The 18,374-nt window shown below is 33.6% G+C and overlaps 3 protein-coding genes across 4 annotated transcripts; 2 read left to right on the top strand and 1 right to left on the bottom strand.

Moving 5' to 3' along the window:
• The first annotated feature begins 1,512 nt into the window (after positions 1-1,512).
• LOC118042965 (protein ACCELERATED CELL DEATH 6) lies at positions 1,513-3,085 on the top strand. 2 transcript variants are annotated; one of them, XR_012167648.1, is made up of 3 exons: positions 1,513-2,190; positions 2,295-2,848; positions 2,950-3,085. XR_012167648.1 is itself a non-coding variant. In XM_073403901.1 (2 exons), exons 1-2 carry the CDS (start codon positions 1,545-1,547, stop codon positions 2,756-2,758), a joined length of 1,110 nt encoding a protein of 369 aa, XP_073260002.1. In that variant the 5' UTR covers positions 1,513-1,544; the 3' UTR covers positions 2,759-3,012. The 2 variants fall into 2 exon arrangements, 1 of the variants encoding a protein (XP_073260002.1); XM_073403901.1 differs by having other exon boundaries at positions 2,295-3,012.
• Positions 3,086-3,248: 163 nt separating this feature from the next.
• On the top strand, positions 3,249-7,488 carry LOC118042963 (uncharacterized). Its single transcript, XM_035050737.2, has 6 exons — positions 3,249-3,925; positions 4,030-4,583; positions 4,685-4,744; positions 6,076-6,162; positions 6,358-6,408; positions 6,656-7,488. Exons 1-6 carry the CDS (start codon positions 3,280-3,282, stop codon positions 7,370-7,372), a joined length of 2,115 nt encoding a protein of 704 aa, XP_034906628.1. The 5' UTR covers positions 3,249-3,279; the 3' UTR covers positions 7,373-7,488.
• An 8,048-nt stretch (positions 7,489-15,536) lies between these two features.
• LOC118042962 (expansin-B3) lies at positions 15,537-18,374 on the bottom strand. The gene is made up of 4 exons (XM_035050736.2): positions 18,013-18,374; positions 17,126-17,432; positions 16,833-16,962; positions 15,537-16,119 (listed from the first exon to the last, which is right to left on the bottom strand). Exons 1-4 carry the CDS (start codon positions 18,164-18,166, stop codon positions 15,922-15,924), a joined length of 789 nt encoding a protein of 262 aa, XP_034906627.1. The 5' UTR covers positions 18,167-18,374; the 3' UTR covers positions 15,537-15,921.

The raw sequence follows: 18,374 nt of genomic DNA, 5'->3' as shown, positions 1-18,374 counted from the left end.
TTCCAAACGGAAGCGATTTCATCCAATAATAATTCGCTGAATTGTCTGAAAATTCAGCATCAGTGGCTTCTTCGACGACCTGGTCAGACAATAGCTAAAAATATAAAAGGCAGACTCGTATATAGGTAATTTAATTTACCCAAAACAGCTTTGGTAAAAGAAACACTAAACATTACCAGTAGATGTTTAATTGAGAAAAATTAGAGGTTACGGTTTATATTATCAATAACCCATTGAAATGCTTAAGAATAAATACTAATAATTAGCAATTTAATTACAGCTTCTCATCATCCTGATGGCATCCCAGTACAGATCCCTCTACTTCTCAAAATCCTTTTGTATGTTGTCACCTTTAAAAAGTTAATTTAATAAACACCTAGGTTATTTTCCTCTTTTCATTTTTATCTTCATTCACTGAGGTTACTATAAAAAATAAAAAAAATATATTATTTTAATATATTTTTAAATAAAAAATATTTAAAAAATAATTTTTACATAATATTAACACTACAGAGAAAAACAAAAAAGAAGACGCCCTTACATGTCACAAAATCAGTTTCTGACATATTGCTAGGAGTGCTCGACACGTTTGTTTAGATAGTTTACAAATTTATAGTTTGTCATTAGAAAACTATCGTTTGACTTGATTTTTAAATCTTATTTGAAAGTGTTATATATTTGTTTTTAAAATTATTTTCTATTTAAAAATATATTAAAATAATTTATTTTAGATTTCTTTAAACATAACACATTAAAAAAATTTTAAAATATTAAATAAAAAAATATTTTTTTAAAAAAATATTTTTAAAATATAAAAGCAAATATTTTTTTTTTTATAATCGTGGGTGTCCGGACCAGCTTACACAAACCTCGACTAATCCTTCAAAACCCTGAAGTTAACGATCATGCTAGCCGGAAACACTAATTAATCTTAATTTAATACCAATGAAATAGAAAATAATTGTCTTTTCTATATACTTTCTCTAGTTCTGTTAGTATCATGTGCCTTACATAATATATCGGATCATATAGATATCCTTACAACACAACTTAAGTTATTGAAAGGATCTCAGAGACCCATCAAAACATGAAAGTCAAGATCTTTCAAAAATTGAATTCTTATTTAAAGAGTACATAACCGCATGAATAAGCTTATACTAACATGTTGATTTGGGATTATTGATATAATTTACAATCCCAACCATAATGCATGGAAGCTTAGAAAGTATAAAGCTGGTGGTTATTGAGATTTATAACTCTTAAATTAATAATTTTTAAATAATAAATTTAGGATTTGACGTTAAATTTTTAAAATTAAATAATATAAGATTTAAAATAGTAAAATCAGTGGATTTACTTGTTGCCTATGACATGTACCAATCACAAATTGCCGTCAGATTTGACTCAAAGTAAGGTACTGAATTTCTGGATTTACTAGGTGCCTCGGGCATGTGCCAATCACAAATGGTATTTGGAGAAGTTTATATATATATATATATAATTTTTGTATAGCTGATTCAACAAACACAATATTTTCTTTTGCCATGTCTAGCGTAGGCTACGAAGCAATAAACATTGATGAAAACTCGATTCCGAGAGATCACATGGCAAATGCAATGATAGATAGTCAGTTGCATGAGTGTGTGAGGCAGGACAATACTGCGGCCTTTAAAAGCCGTGTCGAGCAACATTTAACAGAGAAGCTAGTCACACCCTGCGGTAATACACTGCTTCACGTAGCTGTAAGCTATGGAAGTGACAATATTACATCTTATCTGGCTGGAACGTTTCCTTCTCTAATCACCATTCAAAACAGCCAGAAGGACACAATCCTTCATCTTGCTGCCAGAGAAGGAAAGGCCAGTCATCCAATTAAATCTCTTGTGGAATCGAATCCGAGCTTGATGGGGAAGACAAATACAAAGGGAAACACTCCTTTGCATGATGCAGTGGTCAAGGGCAACAAAGACCTTGCCATTTTCCTAGTTTCCAGAGATCCAAAAGCGGCCTATTACAACAACAATAATGGCAAGTCTCCTTTACATCTGGCTGTTGAGAACGGCAATAAGAAAGAGATACTTGATGATCTCTTGAAAACGAAAGCTTCGTTCCCTATAAAAAGTGAAGATGGTGATGCCCTACCAAAAGGAAAGTCACCTGTTCATGCTGCCATCAAGCAACGTAACAGAGGTGATCACAATTTCATTACTCACTAGAAAATGAATTACATACAAACAATTGTTGCAAAGCTATCATCTTTATATTCGTTTGAAACATTTTCTTTTGATTTTCAGATATTTTGGAGAAAATTGAAAAGGAAAAGCCAGAGCTATTACGTCTCACCGAGGAAGGGTTGGGAAATTCACTGCATTATGCATCTTCCATAGGTTTTCTGGAAGGAGTTCGATTCCTATTAAAGAAGTTTCACGATGGTGCTTATGAAACAAACCGTCAAGGCGACTATCCTATCCATGTAGCATGCAAAAGTGACTCTGTTGATGTAGTGAAGGAATTTCTTGATATATTCCCATATCCTAAAGAATTCCTCAATGAAAAGGGGCAGAATATTCTTCATGTAGCGGCTGAAAATGGACAGGGCAATGTGGTAAGGTACATACTCGAAAACGATCAGAAGATCGTAGAACCACTGCTAAATGAGATGGATGAGGATGGGAATACACCTTTGCATTTGGCAGCACGACATGGTCAATCCACGGCTGCATTTGTTCTTGTGCGTGACAAACGCGTTGAAAATTGAATTGTTAACAACGAAAATTTTACACCATATGATGTTGCGAAACAACAATCTAAAATGGCTGTAGACCAATATAACAAAACAGATGAAATGGTATGCTATTTGATCATCATTTATCGAGGCTACAAAAGTACATATTTTAAGAGTATTATTTATTTAATATTTTGGTTTCTGGGCTTCCTCTTTGTTGCCAGCTTGCTAAGGAACGAGAGCAGTTTGATTCAAAGAACAGTATTCCTGCGGACGAGATCCAGGTATGAGAGTTCTGTTGAAAAACAATGTTGTTACACTTTAAACCGTTTGGTAACGTGGCTGCGGGTGAGGTTCACCCGCAGCCATACATAATTTTATTTGGTAACGTAAAAGATTCTGCTTTTTATTGGTAAGGCCCACGAAAAGTTGAAATAAAACCGAGGTTCAGGAGAAGCAACATTTTGCTGCTTCTCCTGATGGAAGAAAGTTGGAACAGTGGAGCATGGCTTCCTCTTTATCGAGGCTACAAAAGTACAATATTTTCTTTTGCCATGTCTAGCGTAGGCTACGAAGCAATAAACATTGATGAAAACTCGATTCCGAGAGATCACATGGCAAATGCAATGATAGATAGTCAGTTGCATGAGTGTGTGAGGCAGGACAATACTGCGGCCTTTAAAAGCCTTGTCGAGCAACATTTAACAGAGAAGCTAGTGACACCCTGCGGTAATACACTTCTTCACGTAGCTGTAAGCTGTGGAAGTGACAATATTACATCTTATCTGGCTCCAACGTTTCCTTCTCTAATCACCATTCAAAACAGCCAGAAGGACACAATCCTTCATCTTGCTGCCAGAGAAGGAAAGGCCAGTGATGCAATTAAATCTCTTGCGGAATCGAATCCGAGCTTGATGAGGAAGACAAATACAAAGGGAAACACTCCTTTGCATGATGCAGTGATCACCGATAACAAAGAAGTTGCCATTTTCCTAGCTTCCAGAGATCCAGAAGTGGCCTATTACAGCAACAAGAATGGCAGGTCCCCTTTATACCTGGCTGTTGAGAATGGCAATAAGAACGGGATACTTGATGATCTCTTGGATTTGGGAGCTTCGATTCCTATAACAAGAGAAGATGGTGATGCCCTACCAAAACGAAAATCCCCTGTTCATGCTGCCCTCGAGCAACGTAACATAGGTGATCACAATGTCTATACTCACTAGAAAATGATTTACATACAAACAATTGTTGCAAACCTATCATCTTTATATTCATTTGAAACATTTTCTTTTGATTTTCAGATCTATTGGAGAAAATTGCAAAAGCAAAGCCAGAGCTATTATGTCTCACTGACGAAGAGTTGGGAAATTCACTGCATTATGCATCATCCATATGTTTTCTGGAAGGAGTTCGATTCCTATTAAAGAAGTTTCTCAATGGTGCTTATAAAACAAACAGAGAAGGCAACTATCCAATCCATGTTGCATGCAAAAATGAATCTGTTGATATAGTGAAGGAATTTCTTGATATTTTCCCATATCCTAAAGAATTCCTCAATGAAAAAGGGCAGAATATTCTTCATGTAGCGGTTGAAAATGGACAGGGCAATGTGGTAAGGTACATACTCGAAAACGATCAGAAGATAGTAGAACCACTGCTAAATGAGATGGATGAGGATGGGAATACACCTTTGCATTTGGCAGCACGACATGGTCAATCCATGGCTGCATTTGTTCTTGTGCGTGACAAACGCGTTGAAAATTCAATTGTTAACAACGAAAATTGTACACCATATGATGTTGCGAAACAACAATCTCAAAAGGCTGTAGACCAATATGACAAAACAGATGAAATGGTATGCTATTTGATCATCATTTATCGAGGCTACAAAAGTACATATTTTAAGAGTATTATTTATTTAATATTTTGGTTTCTGGGCTTCCTCTTTGTTGCCAGCTTGCTAAGGAACGAGAGCAGTTTGATTCAAAGAACAGTATTCCTGCGGACGAGATCCAGGTATGAGAGTTCTGTTGAAAAACAATGTTGTTACACTTTAAACCGTTTGGTAACGTGGCTGCGGGTGAGGTTCACCCGCAGCCATACATAATTTTATTTGGTAACGTAAAAGATTCTGCTTTTTATTGGTAAGGCCCACGAAAAGTTGAAATAAAACCGAGGTTCAGGAGAAGCAACATTTTGCTGCTTCTCCTGATGGAAGAAAGTTGGAACAGTGGAGCATGGCTCCACTGTAATAGTTTTTTTTTTTAATTTTAAAAAACCAGAAAAAGTTGAGTTTAGGTTTTTTTTTTTTTCTGAAAAACCAGAAAAAATTAAATGATTTCACTCGTATTATTCATATGAACGTGAACAATATTTTTTTTTGTTTTTTTTTAAATCATGAAAACTGTAGTTTTTGTCGAATGAATTTTGTACATAATAAAATTGTAAATTTTTGTTTTTTAAAAAATGAGTTTTAGTTGAAAAACTAGTATTTAATATTATTTATAACACTACATAAATTAGAAGGATATAGCATGATGACGTAGCATTTGTGAAATTTGATCACAATTCCAATTATGTTCTTGCCGTGTCTGACCCAATTAAAAAAAATTCAATTTTTAATTGTGTTTTATTCAAAAAATTAGAAAGAGATCACTTGATGACGTAACAAAAAATTTAGTTTTTGTTGTTGCGTGTTTAAGAAACCATGAAAAATATAGTTATTGTTGGATAGATTTCGTATGTGATGACATTGCATGTAGTTTAATAAAATAATAAAAAAATATTTGATATCAATATTATTTATTTCATGTTGTAATAATAGTAGTTAAATCTACAATATTTAAATTAAAACTATTTTTTAAATTATTTTATAACCTCAATTTAAAAAGTATTTTTTTAACAAAACACATTAAACTACTTTTTGTTCAACCTCAATTTCAACCACAGTTTTAACCAAATATATATTTTTTCAAACCAACCTCACTAAAAATACTTTTTATAAAACAACTTTTTTAAAATCATAACCACAACAGCAACTGCAATACCAAACACACCCGACATGGATTCCATTTCACTAAAGGATATCATATTTTACATAATAAAGGATGATGTCATGAAAAAATGGAAACAGAGTATATAACTTAACACTCTTAAAAGCTGACTGAAATTCAGGACTAAAGATATAATATAAAATCGTATCCTTAAACCTCAATTAGCTGTTAAAGCTTTTGAGTTGAGTGGTTCTTTGATATACTCAATCATCCTTTGTCAGAAGAGCTCATGTCATGTAATTTGTACAATTATCTGCTCTGCGTTGCTTCATGATTTCTGTCTTCATTCCTCAGATCGAAGTTAATTCAGAAGATGTGAAGGATGGAAAGAAGAATTCTACAACAGAAAAGTCCACCGCTTCGACTGGTTCTCAAGGAAAGGTACAAGTTTACATTGACTACACAAAATCGAGGTTAATTATCTCTTCTAAGCTCAAAGAACTACTTTCCAAACATGGGCTGATCATCAGTTTCAGTGGCTTATATTGTTGGCTAGCCATAGCACAAAAGGAAAGAAGGAAAGAAAGAAAAAAGAGGTAGCTCTATTCATTAACTTAAAATTATGTTTTTTTACAGGACAAAGCAGTTGATTCAAAGCACTACAAGCTGCTTGATTATTATGGAACGGTAATATTACACATCTTCTTTCCTATATTTTTTCTAGTCATCCCTATTCTTTTGAACATCTACTTGAAGGCCGATTAATATATATTCTATACAATTATTTTCAAAATTCAGAAATTATTCCAGAATCGTGCTTGTTCTTAAAAAAAAAAAAAAAAAAAAAAAGGATTTCAAGGCCAACGCTTTTGCATGCGATTGAGGGAGTGCCAGAAACTCATTATTATGAAGTTTGTTTCCCCTTGCTATGCAGATGACAACATTATCTATCTTATACTTCCATGCCCGCCCTGAGAAATCCCTATATGAGCGTTTCACTAGGACTCAAGGCAAGCAGCCAAGGAAACAGGAAACAAGGATCAGGATACAGAATCTTCTTGTTGTAGCGGTGCTTGTTGCTGGTGTAACCTTTGCGGGTGCTATACAGATGCCACAACAAAAGGATAAAAATAACAGCACTGCATTTTACACCAGTACTACTGCCTCCCGGGACAGCACTGAATTTAACAGCATTACTAACAGCACTGCCTTTGACAGCACTGTTTCATCTCTTTTGGATGGTTATTTGTGTCTTGATGTGTGGGCTTTAAATACCTCTGTGGTGGCAGCTATAATCCTTCTTTGGACAAACTTGAATGATGTCAAGTTTGCACCATTAGCACTTTGGTTTTCATCGTTAATGGTGGGTGGGTCTATTTACATGATGTGCGTGTCATTCTTTTTTGCTGTAACCATAACTTTATGGGGTGGATCCACTTATGGGCCGTTCGCAATCATCCTTATAGTGGTGGGGATCGCGTTTTTCGTTGCCCAAACATTGCTTTATATTCAATGGATTCTTCCACCATCCGTCAACCAAATTATGGAAGGATTGGTCTCAATTTATGTCTACTACATCTCGTTTTTCGTGCTTGTCTACATTTGGAGGTGGCTGACTGATAAACTTCCTGATCTCTGTAGAAAGAGATAGTAACTATCCAGGTTGATCTTCATCAAGAGAAGTCAGGATTCTGAGGGATTGCCCTCTTTTAAAAGGTTATTTTTGGGATGAATAAACATCTTGGAATATTGTGTGTGCCTAGCTATTGAAATAATAATTTGAACTTGTAATAACTTCTGAGTTTCCGGTTGAAATAATGAATTGAATTTGTTCTATCAATATGTTCTCTCATAGATAAATATATTTTAGGAGAAAAAGGTCAAGTTGAGTTCATTTTCTTTGATCAATAAGTTTATATTCTAATGGAATGGACATGATGTAGTGCTCGATAAAAATAACAATAATTTAAATCTTAATTATTTTTTGTTCCTAAACTAATATAAATCATGGAATTCAGAATCAATATTGAGATTTAGTGTATGACTAGCCTATGAATCCAAATCACTTTCTTTTAATTAGATTCTTCAACTTGTATTGTATACTACCATTTATATAGTTCATCATTCTTTGACTTGCATTTAGGCCAGAATAGTAACATCAATGTTTCAAAAGAAACTAGCAACAGCTTCACTATATTGGTGAAGACGATCAAATACTATATCAATCAAAATTTTAAATCTATTTACATGATCTGCTTGTCATTCTTTTTTGCTGTAACCATAGCATTATGGGGTGGATCCCATTATGGGGTGTTCGCAATCATCATTGTAGTGGTGGGGATCGTGTTTTTCGTTGCTCAAACATTGCTTTATGTTCTATGGATTCTTCAACCATCCGTCAACCAAATTATTGAAGGAAAGCTCTCGCATTATTTCTACTACATCTCGCTTGTCTGCTATTGGAGGTGCCTGACTTATTGTCTTCATAAACTTCGTGATCTCTGGACAAAGCGCAAGTAACTATCCAGGTTGATCTTCATCAACAGATGTCATGATTTTGTGCCTGACTTTTTTTTAAAAGGTTTGGGATGAAAAAGCATCTTGGAATATTGTGTGTGTCTAGATGTTGTAATAATAATTTGAACTTGTAATATCTTTTGAGTTTCCAGTTGAAATAATGAATTGAATGTGTTCTATCAATATGTTATCATAAATGAATAAATTTTAAGAGAAAATTGTCAATAAGTTGAGTTAAAGCAAATTTAAAATGACTCCATTAAGCAAATTTAATTAATTTATTTATTAATGATATGCTATATAAGTTCTTATATTAAAAGAAAAAAAAATGAAAAACAAATAGTCAAAGTGTAATGCGAAGATTGCGTTCATGTTTTGAATGGAATTATATATTAACTTATTAGTTAGCCAACCTTATACAATAGTGATTAAGATTATTAATATTTCCTTGATATATACATCCTATAATATGCCCCCTCAAGATGAGGGTGAAGAATCAATTCAAAGATTGAACCGAAAAGCAGTAAAAGAAGCAGTAGGAAGTGACTTAGTAAAAACATTTATAAGTTAATCTTGAGAAGAGATAAAATGAATCTTAATTTTCTTCTTGGCAACCCTATCACATACAAAATGATAATCAACCTCAACATGTTTAGTATGAGCATGAAAGATAGGATTCGTTGGCAAATAAGTAGACCGAGATTATCACGCCAAAGTGTAGAAGCAGAACTAGGAGTAATCTTCAGATCTGACAATAAATACAAAAGCCATATAACCTCAACAATGCCATTTGTTAAGGCTTTATAATTGGCCTCGCTAGAAGAACAAGCAATCATGTGTTGCTTACTTGATTTCTATGAAATCAGTATATGACAAAAAAAAAAACAAGGTAACAACCCATAGACTTGCGATCATCAATACTACCACCCCGGTTTGCATTTGTAAAATCATGTAAAGCAACAGAGTAACTATGAGTGTTATGTAAGCCATAAGAAACCATACTCTGAAGATAACGCAGAATGTGTTTAACGACAAGCCAATGAGAATCTGTAGGAGCATCCATAAACTAACAGACGTTGTTAATAGTAAAACAAATGTTTGGTCTCGTAAAAGTGAGATATTGAAGAGCACCAATGATTTGACAAAACCATATAGGATCAGAAAATAAGCAATCGAGCACCACTATAACTTTGGAGGTAGAAATAGAAGTATCAACAGGTTTGAATGATGTCATACCAGCTCAAGTAATTATGTCAAGAATATTCTTATCCTATCATAGAATAGACCTATACTAGTGGATTGAACCTTAATTCCCAAACAATAATGAATAGCTCATAAATCTCGAAGCTTAAACTCAAAACTCAATAACTATATCAGTTTTTGAAGCAGAACAAAGTTGCTACATATAAGCAAGATATCATTGACATAAACTAGAAGGTAAAAGAGATCAACATCATCAAACAAGATAAATAATGAAGTGTCAAACTTTAAAGCATGGAAGCCAAAAGAGAACAAATAATCACTCAGATGAGTTTACCATACTAGTTTATGTCGTGATCACTTAGATGAGTGTTTGTTTCCGATCTTAACCATTCATAATTTAAACAACATCTGGATGAACAACATATCTAAAATCCAGACCAATCCAACGGTGAAAAGATGATATAACGACCGATAAATGAGGCTATCATGAAGGGTGATTTTCAAGAAATGTTCCTTCGACAATAGCGCTCAAACGAAGTCTATTATTGACAATCCCTCCAGACAGAATGTATGTGACATTGAGCATAATAACATAACCAAAACGCAACCTAATCCAATGGTGGAAAGCCAAGATATGGCTGCCAAAGTTCCTGCCATGTTGTCATCCTAAAACCCATAGTTTCAAATCAACTTATTCCTTCTATTGTTTTCTGCAAATCAAGCCATTATCATGCAATTAATCTCGAAATTCACAAGAACAATTATTCCCCAAAAATATTTACATGAAACCTAGAATTTTAAACTTGGAGGTTTTCTTCTTCTCGTGCAAGAACAAGAGAGAAAAAGGAAATTACTAAAGGGTATGTTGCTTACCTTTGCAACCTTAACTTATTTCAATGAATTCTTGCAAAAATCTACAAAACTCATGTCCTCCTCTTTCAAGTTCCAGCTCCTATGCTTTGTTTTTCCCAAGCTTTATAACTCTTTAAGTATGGCACTTGATTTGTTTTCTTGGATATAATCCTCCCAAGAACACTCTCTTTTGATTTAATTTGAAGAAATGGAGAGGAGATGAAGAAAATGGGAGAAAAATAGTTTCCCTCCTATTTTCTCCTTTTGAAGAGAACATGAGATGTCTTTAAAGGAGGAGAGGGGGTATTTTTATATAAAGAACCAAGAGAAGTTTCACAAAGAGGCAGATAAACATTACTGAAAAGCCATTGCAGAGATCATTCCTCGAGAGGTGCCAAGTATTGATAAAAGAAGGGGTAGAAAAGATGATGAAAAGATAATGGGACAGATGCCAGGGATGTGAAAGGTGAGAAAGATGGAAAGAGTGAAAATGAAGGGAAAGATGCCAGGAATGGAAAACCTCCTACACAAATTGTTGCTGCTGCTGCCGACGAAAACAAGCCTGCTTCACCTTCTAAAGACATTGCCATGAGCAGTTCACTTGACTCGTCAAAATTAGATGCTCTTGTTGCTGCAGTTGTTGAAGGTCAGCAATATGAAAGAATTATCTTAACTTAATAATTTAAATTATTAGATAAAATTTTAAAATATAATTTATATTATTCTTTTACTTGAAATTGAACCAGCCACTCCTTCGTAATGGCACCCCATAATTCTTTCTATCAATTCTTATTTGCCTTTTAAGCTCTCATTATGTTGAATGCGAACAAGCTCAGCTCTCTACAGATGTTATCGAGCTTGTGGCATGGACTGTGGAGAGTTTCTTCCTACCTGTAGGATGTATCAGGCTTCATATGCAAACTGAGGTCAAAATACTTCTTATCCTTAAAAATAAATAAATATAATTTCATCATTTTGATGCTGGAGGCGTAAGTAATTTTTAATATATTTTTTTTATATGAATGTCATTTTGAACTTTAAATTTTTAATCCCTCTAAACTTGATTTCTTATGGGCCAAGCGTGAAAGCCCATGGACCATTATCTGATTAAAACAGGCCTTGACTACAGCATACAAAGTTTCGTCTAAGAATGAAAAAGCCCATGGATATTCATTGTAAGATTAAGATGGTCCTTGAATAAAATCCCATGGATCATTGTAAGATTAAAATGGGCCAAGTGAGACAACAGCATGCAAAGGAGGCTTTAGATATTTTAATTGGTCCCGCTACTGGTAAGACATATTTAATTAGGTCCTTCTATTAATATACTGTTGCATTGTGTCCACCAAGCATTGAAATTCGTTGCAGAGCTAGTTTTAAATACCATCACCAACCCGTGTTTCCAAAAAAATTTAATTTTCTTTTTAAATTTTTTTTTTTTATGTTTTGGATCGTTTTAATGCGTTGATCTCAAAAATAATTTTTTAAAAATAAAAAAATATATATTATTTTGATGCATTTCTAAATTTTTTTTTAATGTTGTAGTTTCTATTTTTGTAAAAATATATTAAAATAATATATTTTTAAAAAAAAATTTTAAATTTTAAAAAAACTTAGTTTGGAATCGATACCATACAGCGCTTAGGGCTTAAGCATACTATTATTACTTTATTAATTATTAAATAAACTAAAATATGTGGTGAATACTGTGCAGGCACAGTTTTCACCCCTCATATATTATTCATGGACTATATTGTTCACTATTTTTTTCAATGGTTTGCTCTAAATTTAAAGAAAAAAAAACTGAACTTTATTAAGTTTATAGTTCAAGTTCACCCTGTATATTTTACCATGAATGGTATTATTCTTTTATTTTTTCTTAAGGTTTGCTATAAATTTTAAAAAATATATATTAAATTTGGTTGATTTCATGTTTCAGGTTATAAAATTTTTTTAAGAGTTGAATAAAAATTTATAGGAAAAAAAATATTAAACCTGATTGAATTGAAAGTCTAAAACACATGTTTAATAAGTTAAGTTACAGAAATCAGGCAAATATTTTTTTGTATATTTTTATTGATATCTTTTTTTTTAATAATTTTTAAATTTATATTTCATTTAATATCTTTCATTTGCTGATCTAATATTTTTTTTGGATGAAGATTGTTTTTTATGATGTTGTGTGTTTTTAATTTTTGATTTTTTTAAAAGGTTAAATATAAATTTAAAAGAAAACTTTATTCAATATATATCTGAGGCTCCACGCACACACCCTCCATTAATCTCATTCTCAAGTTAAACAAAGCCTTGTGAAAATGATGACATATTTTCTTCTTTTCTGTTTGCTCCTTTCCCACACAGAAGCAAAATCTATACCTCATCCTCCTCCAGCTCCTTCTCCCCATCATTTTCCGCTTGACTTGTGGCCTGAGGACTCCCTCTCACCTCGACGTCCTTGTCCTCCTCTACCTCCCCATCATTTCTGGCTTGTCCACACATGGCCTAAGGGCTTTTGCTCAAATTCCTCAGTACATTGTCCACAACCTAATAACCTCCAAGACGAGCTAACAATTCATGGCTGGTGGCCTGTCGACGGACAAGATAGTACTTTGAATAACGATCGGCAAGTAGGGCCAATTAATTATCTGGTAATTACTCATTCTCATGTACTTTGTTGTTTTTAACATATAGTTTTTGTCTTATGATTTGTGTGTTTTAGTGTTGTAATTAAAATTCCAACACATCTTTAATTTCATTTTGTGCAGTTCAAGGATAAAGCGCTTTACAGTGATATGATAAAACATTGGCGCAACCTGAAAGCCCGCAGTAAGGACAGACTTCAGCAAATAGCTTTCTGGGAAAAGGAGTGGGCTCGTCATGGCATTTGTTCCTGCTTCGAACCCCGACTGTACTTTGAAACAGCTCTGGCATTGAAGAGAACCATTAACGTATCTGAAGCTTTGAGAGCTAATGGGATAAAACCTGGGATTGAATACCCAAGATGGCGTTTCGTGAACGCCTTGAGAAGAAAAATACCCCATTTATCCTTTGCTATGAGATGCGGCGACAAGAGTGGAACCAAAATTCTCATCGAAATCAGGGTTTGCACCAACGAAACCCATGCAATTTCATGTTCTCGACAGTTGAATGACAACTGTGGGTCTTGTTACGTAAAACTTGTATCCGAAATTGAACCGTTTTAATATTTGTACTTGGACAGCAGCATTGTCAGCTAAAAAAAAGGTACGAATGGGTGCTCTGGTTTATATTATATTAGATTTTGTGTTCGATCATTAAGCAAGGATTGTATCGCATTACTATAAAGAGACTTTCATTACTATCAAACATCCCTTAAATAATTATCTCCATCCATCTCTAAATAATTATATATATTATTTATATTTATATTATTTTTAAAAATATTTTTTAAATAAAAGCTTTTTAAATTTATAATTTATACATATTCACATTATCTTATACTTAATTTTTATCAAATAAATAAGGATGATGAGATTCAAACTCGTAATCATTTGGTCATTAAGATTCTGATATCATATCGAAGAATCATTTCAACCTAATAATTTAATCTATTAAATAAAATCTCAAAATATAATTTATATTATTCTCTAATAATTATCAAATTTCTTATATTTTAATCTCTCTTCCATATATTAATTTACTATAGGTAAAGTAAAGAAATGAAAGCTCCTTAATTAAACTTATCGATCAGGGCACCTGTCCTAAATCAGATTGTTTTTGCTACTCCTAATTATCACTTCTTCTTCTTCTTACCAGCCCCATAATGAAAACATTAGGATGTTTTTGCAAAAAAGATGCCATCCACTTCTTTTTCTAGAGGAAAAAAAGAAAAAGAAAAAAAGAGCCCCCGCACGCTGACCTGGCCTTGTAAACCTAAATGAGTGGCTTTTTAAAAAAAAAATAAAAAAATAAAAAAAAGCCAATCATGGTTGGCGGCGGCCTAGGCATCTGATGCATATATTTTTTGAACTTTAATTTCAATGCTTTTCTTTAATTTACTTTAATTAAAATAAATTAATTAAATACATGTGTGGGTTGTCCTATATACCCAATATGCCGTCTAATCAATTTGAATTACAATAATTTTATATAAAAAAATTATGATAGTTTTTTTATATATAAAATATCATTTATTTTTACTTAGTTTAAGAATAAAATTATAACATTTTTTTTTATAATATTAGCAAATGTTATTTTTATGAAATTCTACATAATTTCTTCTTTAATTATTCTTTTTAATTGCTTTATTTTGAATATATATTTTTATTATCATTTAGTTAAATAGATATTTGATTGTAAAAAAACAAAGTTATTAAACTCATCATGATCCATATTCAAGATCAATTTTAATTTGTATTTATCACTCAAAATTTTTATTGTATATTATTTTTAATTTATTTTATTAAATATATACATCAATATTATTATTAACATTTAATGTTTTTGAATGTCAAAAAAACATGTTGGAACCTCTGTATATAAATAAACTGACATGGCCTCCATTCCCTGCTCTGATTACACCATAAGCCTGACATGGAACGACTAATCATTCTTTAAACCAGGAATGGGCATTGATCAGCAACGGCACCACGCTTCAACGGTGATAAAAAAAAATCTCCAAGGATTCAGACTGTAAAAGCTTTGATGATTTAGTAACCAATCTCTCTTGATTCGTTGCCAAGTCTATATAATCTAGCCAGTAGGTAATAAGCAATAATTGAACTACATACAAAACAATGAACAAGGTCCCATAAGAAAAAAATGATCCTCAAATTATTAACAAATACACTAAAAAAACTCGGATGAGTAATATTCATATAAAAAACCTAATTTAGAGATCCTACCTTAAACTAGAAGAAGAAGAGATGGAAGGAATAGCTGAATAGAAGCAAAAGCATTCAACATATTTAAAGTATGGAAGTTATTGAAGTTTGAAGGAGAGACTTGAAAGGAAAAGAATAAGTAGCTGCGGTGAGGAAAAAGAAAAATATAAAAACATTTTAGAATTACTTATATTTAGCAAGTTATACTGGTTATGTTGGGTTAAATGGATTTTAAATATTTAAATTGATCTATGATATGTATTTATTAAATTATTTGATATACTATTATTTATAGTATCTATGATATATAATTAACTTTAATGAGTTGGTAGAGTTGAATAATTTAAATTTTACAGATACCCATTATTTTTTGACAGCCTTAGTATTTCTAGTACAAATTCATTAATAATCCAAAGGGCCTGAAAAATTACACAAAAGCATAGCAAACATATTACACGCTCTCTCCTTTGGAAAGGGCTATATTGATGATCTAAATTTAAAACACTTTCACACTACAAAAGTAGGAAAAAATATATTAAAAGACACAAATAAAAGTTGAAAGAAAGAAAGAAAGAAAGAGCACTGGTGGATGCCATTAATTGTGCAATCCAACGGCTGCTCTCTTCTAAAATAAAAATAAAAAAGGCCAGTCAACGACTACTTTTGCGTCAACTGAACAAGAGGAACTTCAGAAAAATGGGCTTGTTTCTCTCACGTGGATTCACACCAAGAAAAGCTTGAAGCTCGAAGCTCGAAGCTTTGCATTTTAATGGAAGAAATTGAGCCTAGAGGTGTAAGTAGCTTTTGGGACCCAATTTCTTGGAATCACATCTCTTGCAGACAGTGTTCTTCCTGTTGATAGTGTTGTTAACTTCACAGATAAGGGTCCTTTCAAGGGTCCCCTAATAACACACCAATTGGCACCCCACAGGTGATTCATCTCCAGCCACTCAGTGCCACCTGCCTGCCAATATATACAAATGTAAAAACAGTGAGAAAATCGTCGAATTTCTATTTCGCATATTGAGATCTATAGCTTTATTCCTTCACCATTTAGATCACTTTTTTGTCCATAGATTCTTTTTCAGATGCTTGAATTTTAAGAGTGGCCCATTTGTCACATGCAACGAGTCAAGAAAATAGTTGGATAGAAAGGATAAAAACAAAGCAGGAAACAAAGTGTGCTTTTGGGTCATTGAGCACAATGGCACCATTGGCAAGCATAAAATAAAGCAAATGTGTGTACATTTCCATCTTTCATTAACTACTTAAGAAAGTGCAAAGTTTATTATTTAATAAAGATGTGTTGATGTTGGACAAAGCCATTTGATTATTGGAAATCTCTTCTCTAGAAAATTAAAGGTCTAAGATCATGAAAAGGGCACTACTTTGATGTTCTAAAGTAGCACGTTTAGGCAGTTCTTTTTCGCTAAATGTGAGAGTGCACACTTTAGAAGATGTAAAGATGAGAGATTCTTTGCAGTTTGTGAGTCAAGGTGTAAATGTAATCTCACTTTGCATCACAAAGTTGGAGGGCATAACCAAGTTTTCCGGAGCCTAAGAGCATGGTGCTTTTTTTTTTTTTATTCTGCTTTGCAGCTTTACATCTGTATCTGGGGGTGTTAGAAGTCCAAAAAGTAATGCACAAAAATTGAAATTAAGGAAGGAGAAGGTTACTTCTCTGATATGCATGGATCCAACATCACCATCGCCGTCTTCAAATTCCACTAGAAGGGATAGCCAGTAATCTGTTGAACCTTCATTGACATGGAAGGCAATGTTCTTCCCAGGGTACTTGCATGGGGTCCTACAAAAATGGGTGATTTAGGTCATTTCGAGATTATTAAGGGCAGTGTCAAAATAAACAAGACAAAAACACAGACAGTTAAACAGTTCAACTTAAACTAGAAAGAGGGAACAGAAAGACCTTCTGTAAATAGCACACAGATAAAAACACGAGCCCTCCATACCTGCGATATATGACTGGGATTTCACCTCGGTTCCTGAGCTGACCATTCTCACCAGAAATAGCCATATGACCAAAGGCTGCACCGCTGAGGTCAAAGTGGGTGTGACCATTTGAACAATACCCACCTGGACACTCATCTGTAACAATTATGGTCACTGCCCTTTCTGAGCATATGCTCTTGTCTAGGCACCTAACTTTGTAGCATGCCCCGCATCCTTCTCCATTCTTGAAGAGTATTGGGCTCACTGCACCAACTCTGGCCCTCAATGGCTTCACATCCACTAATGACCCGTACCCACACGCCCCTCCTGCACATTGATATAACCTGCTGTCACATACCTTGGTGATGCAGATATTGGGCTCTGGGAATATCAGGGTGTGTTTTGTTTTTTACGTGAATGTACTGTTTTTTTAAAAAAAAATTGATTTTTTTTTTGTTTTAAATTAATCACCGCATTTAAGAATTTTAAAAACATAATGTCAAATTTGCTAAGCTTAGAATATGCCATATAGGTCCTGATTTTTTTTACTATAAATTGGGTAATGGGAACCAAACTAAACTCAAGATATCAACTTGGTTCTATGCGATTAATTGCAAGGAAAATAGTAGAAATTGAGCTTAGAAGAAGAGCATTTCTTCCAGAAAGCCAATTTATGGCTTAATTGTGAACAAAGGGAAGACGCCAAAAATAATGAACTTTTAGACCAATGTGCTCTTCGTTATAAAAGAAAACGTGTACGGTTAACAGGACTTCTTCCATTAACTACCTTATGAGTTTGACCGAGAAAACCGAGAAAAAGAGATCTAAAATTCTGACACTACAAAAAATATAGCGCGAAAGAAAATTAGAAGTGGTAAAACTCATAGTGGGTATAGTAAGCTCTTACCGTCACTACCATCACCGTCAGGACTGCCGTACCAGGTGGCAGTGGCCGGTTTCCAGTGTAAGTCAGCCACATTATGGTGAGTATGATATTGCTGTCCAAGAACTACTAAAAAACACTTCAAGAACACCACAACCAATAACCCCAAGAGCTGCATTGTGGGCCAAAAGGGTCTCTCTAAGAAATACACGGCGCCACCAATCACCACCGCAACACCACCCGCACACACCACCACCACCTCTACTTGACAATGTCACATTCACGGCGCAGAACGCAAGCAAAATAGTCAAAGAACAGTCTTCTTACAACCTTTGACGACAGTTTTCTGGAAACAAAAACACTAAACTTGCTTACGATGTAGTGAA

The sequence above is a fragment of the Populus alba genome, chromosome 13 (genome assembly GCF_005239225.2).
Source record: "Populus alba chromosome 13, ASM523922v2, whole genome shotgun sequence".
Classification (NCBI taxonomy): Eukaryota; Viridiplantae; Streptophyta; class Magnoliopsida; order Malpighiales; family Salicaceae; genus Populus; species Populus alba.
The sequence above is the reverse complement of the archived record's forward strand: the minus strand, read 5'-3'. Positions and strand labels throughout refer to the sequence as shown.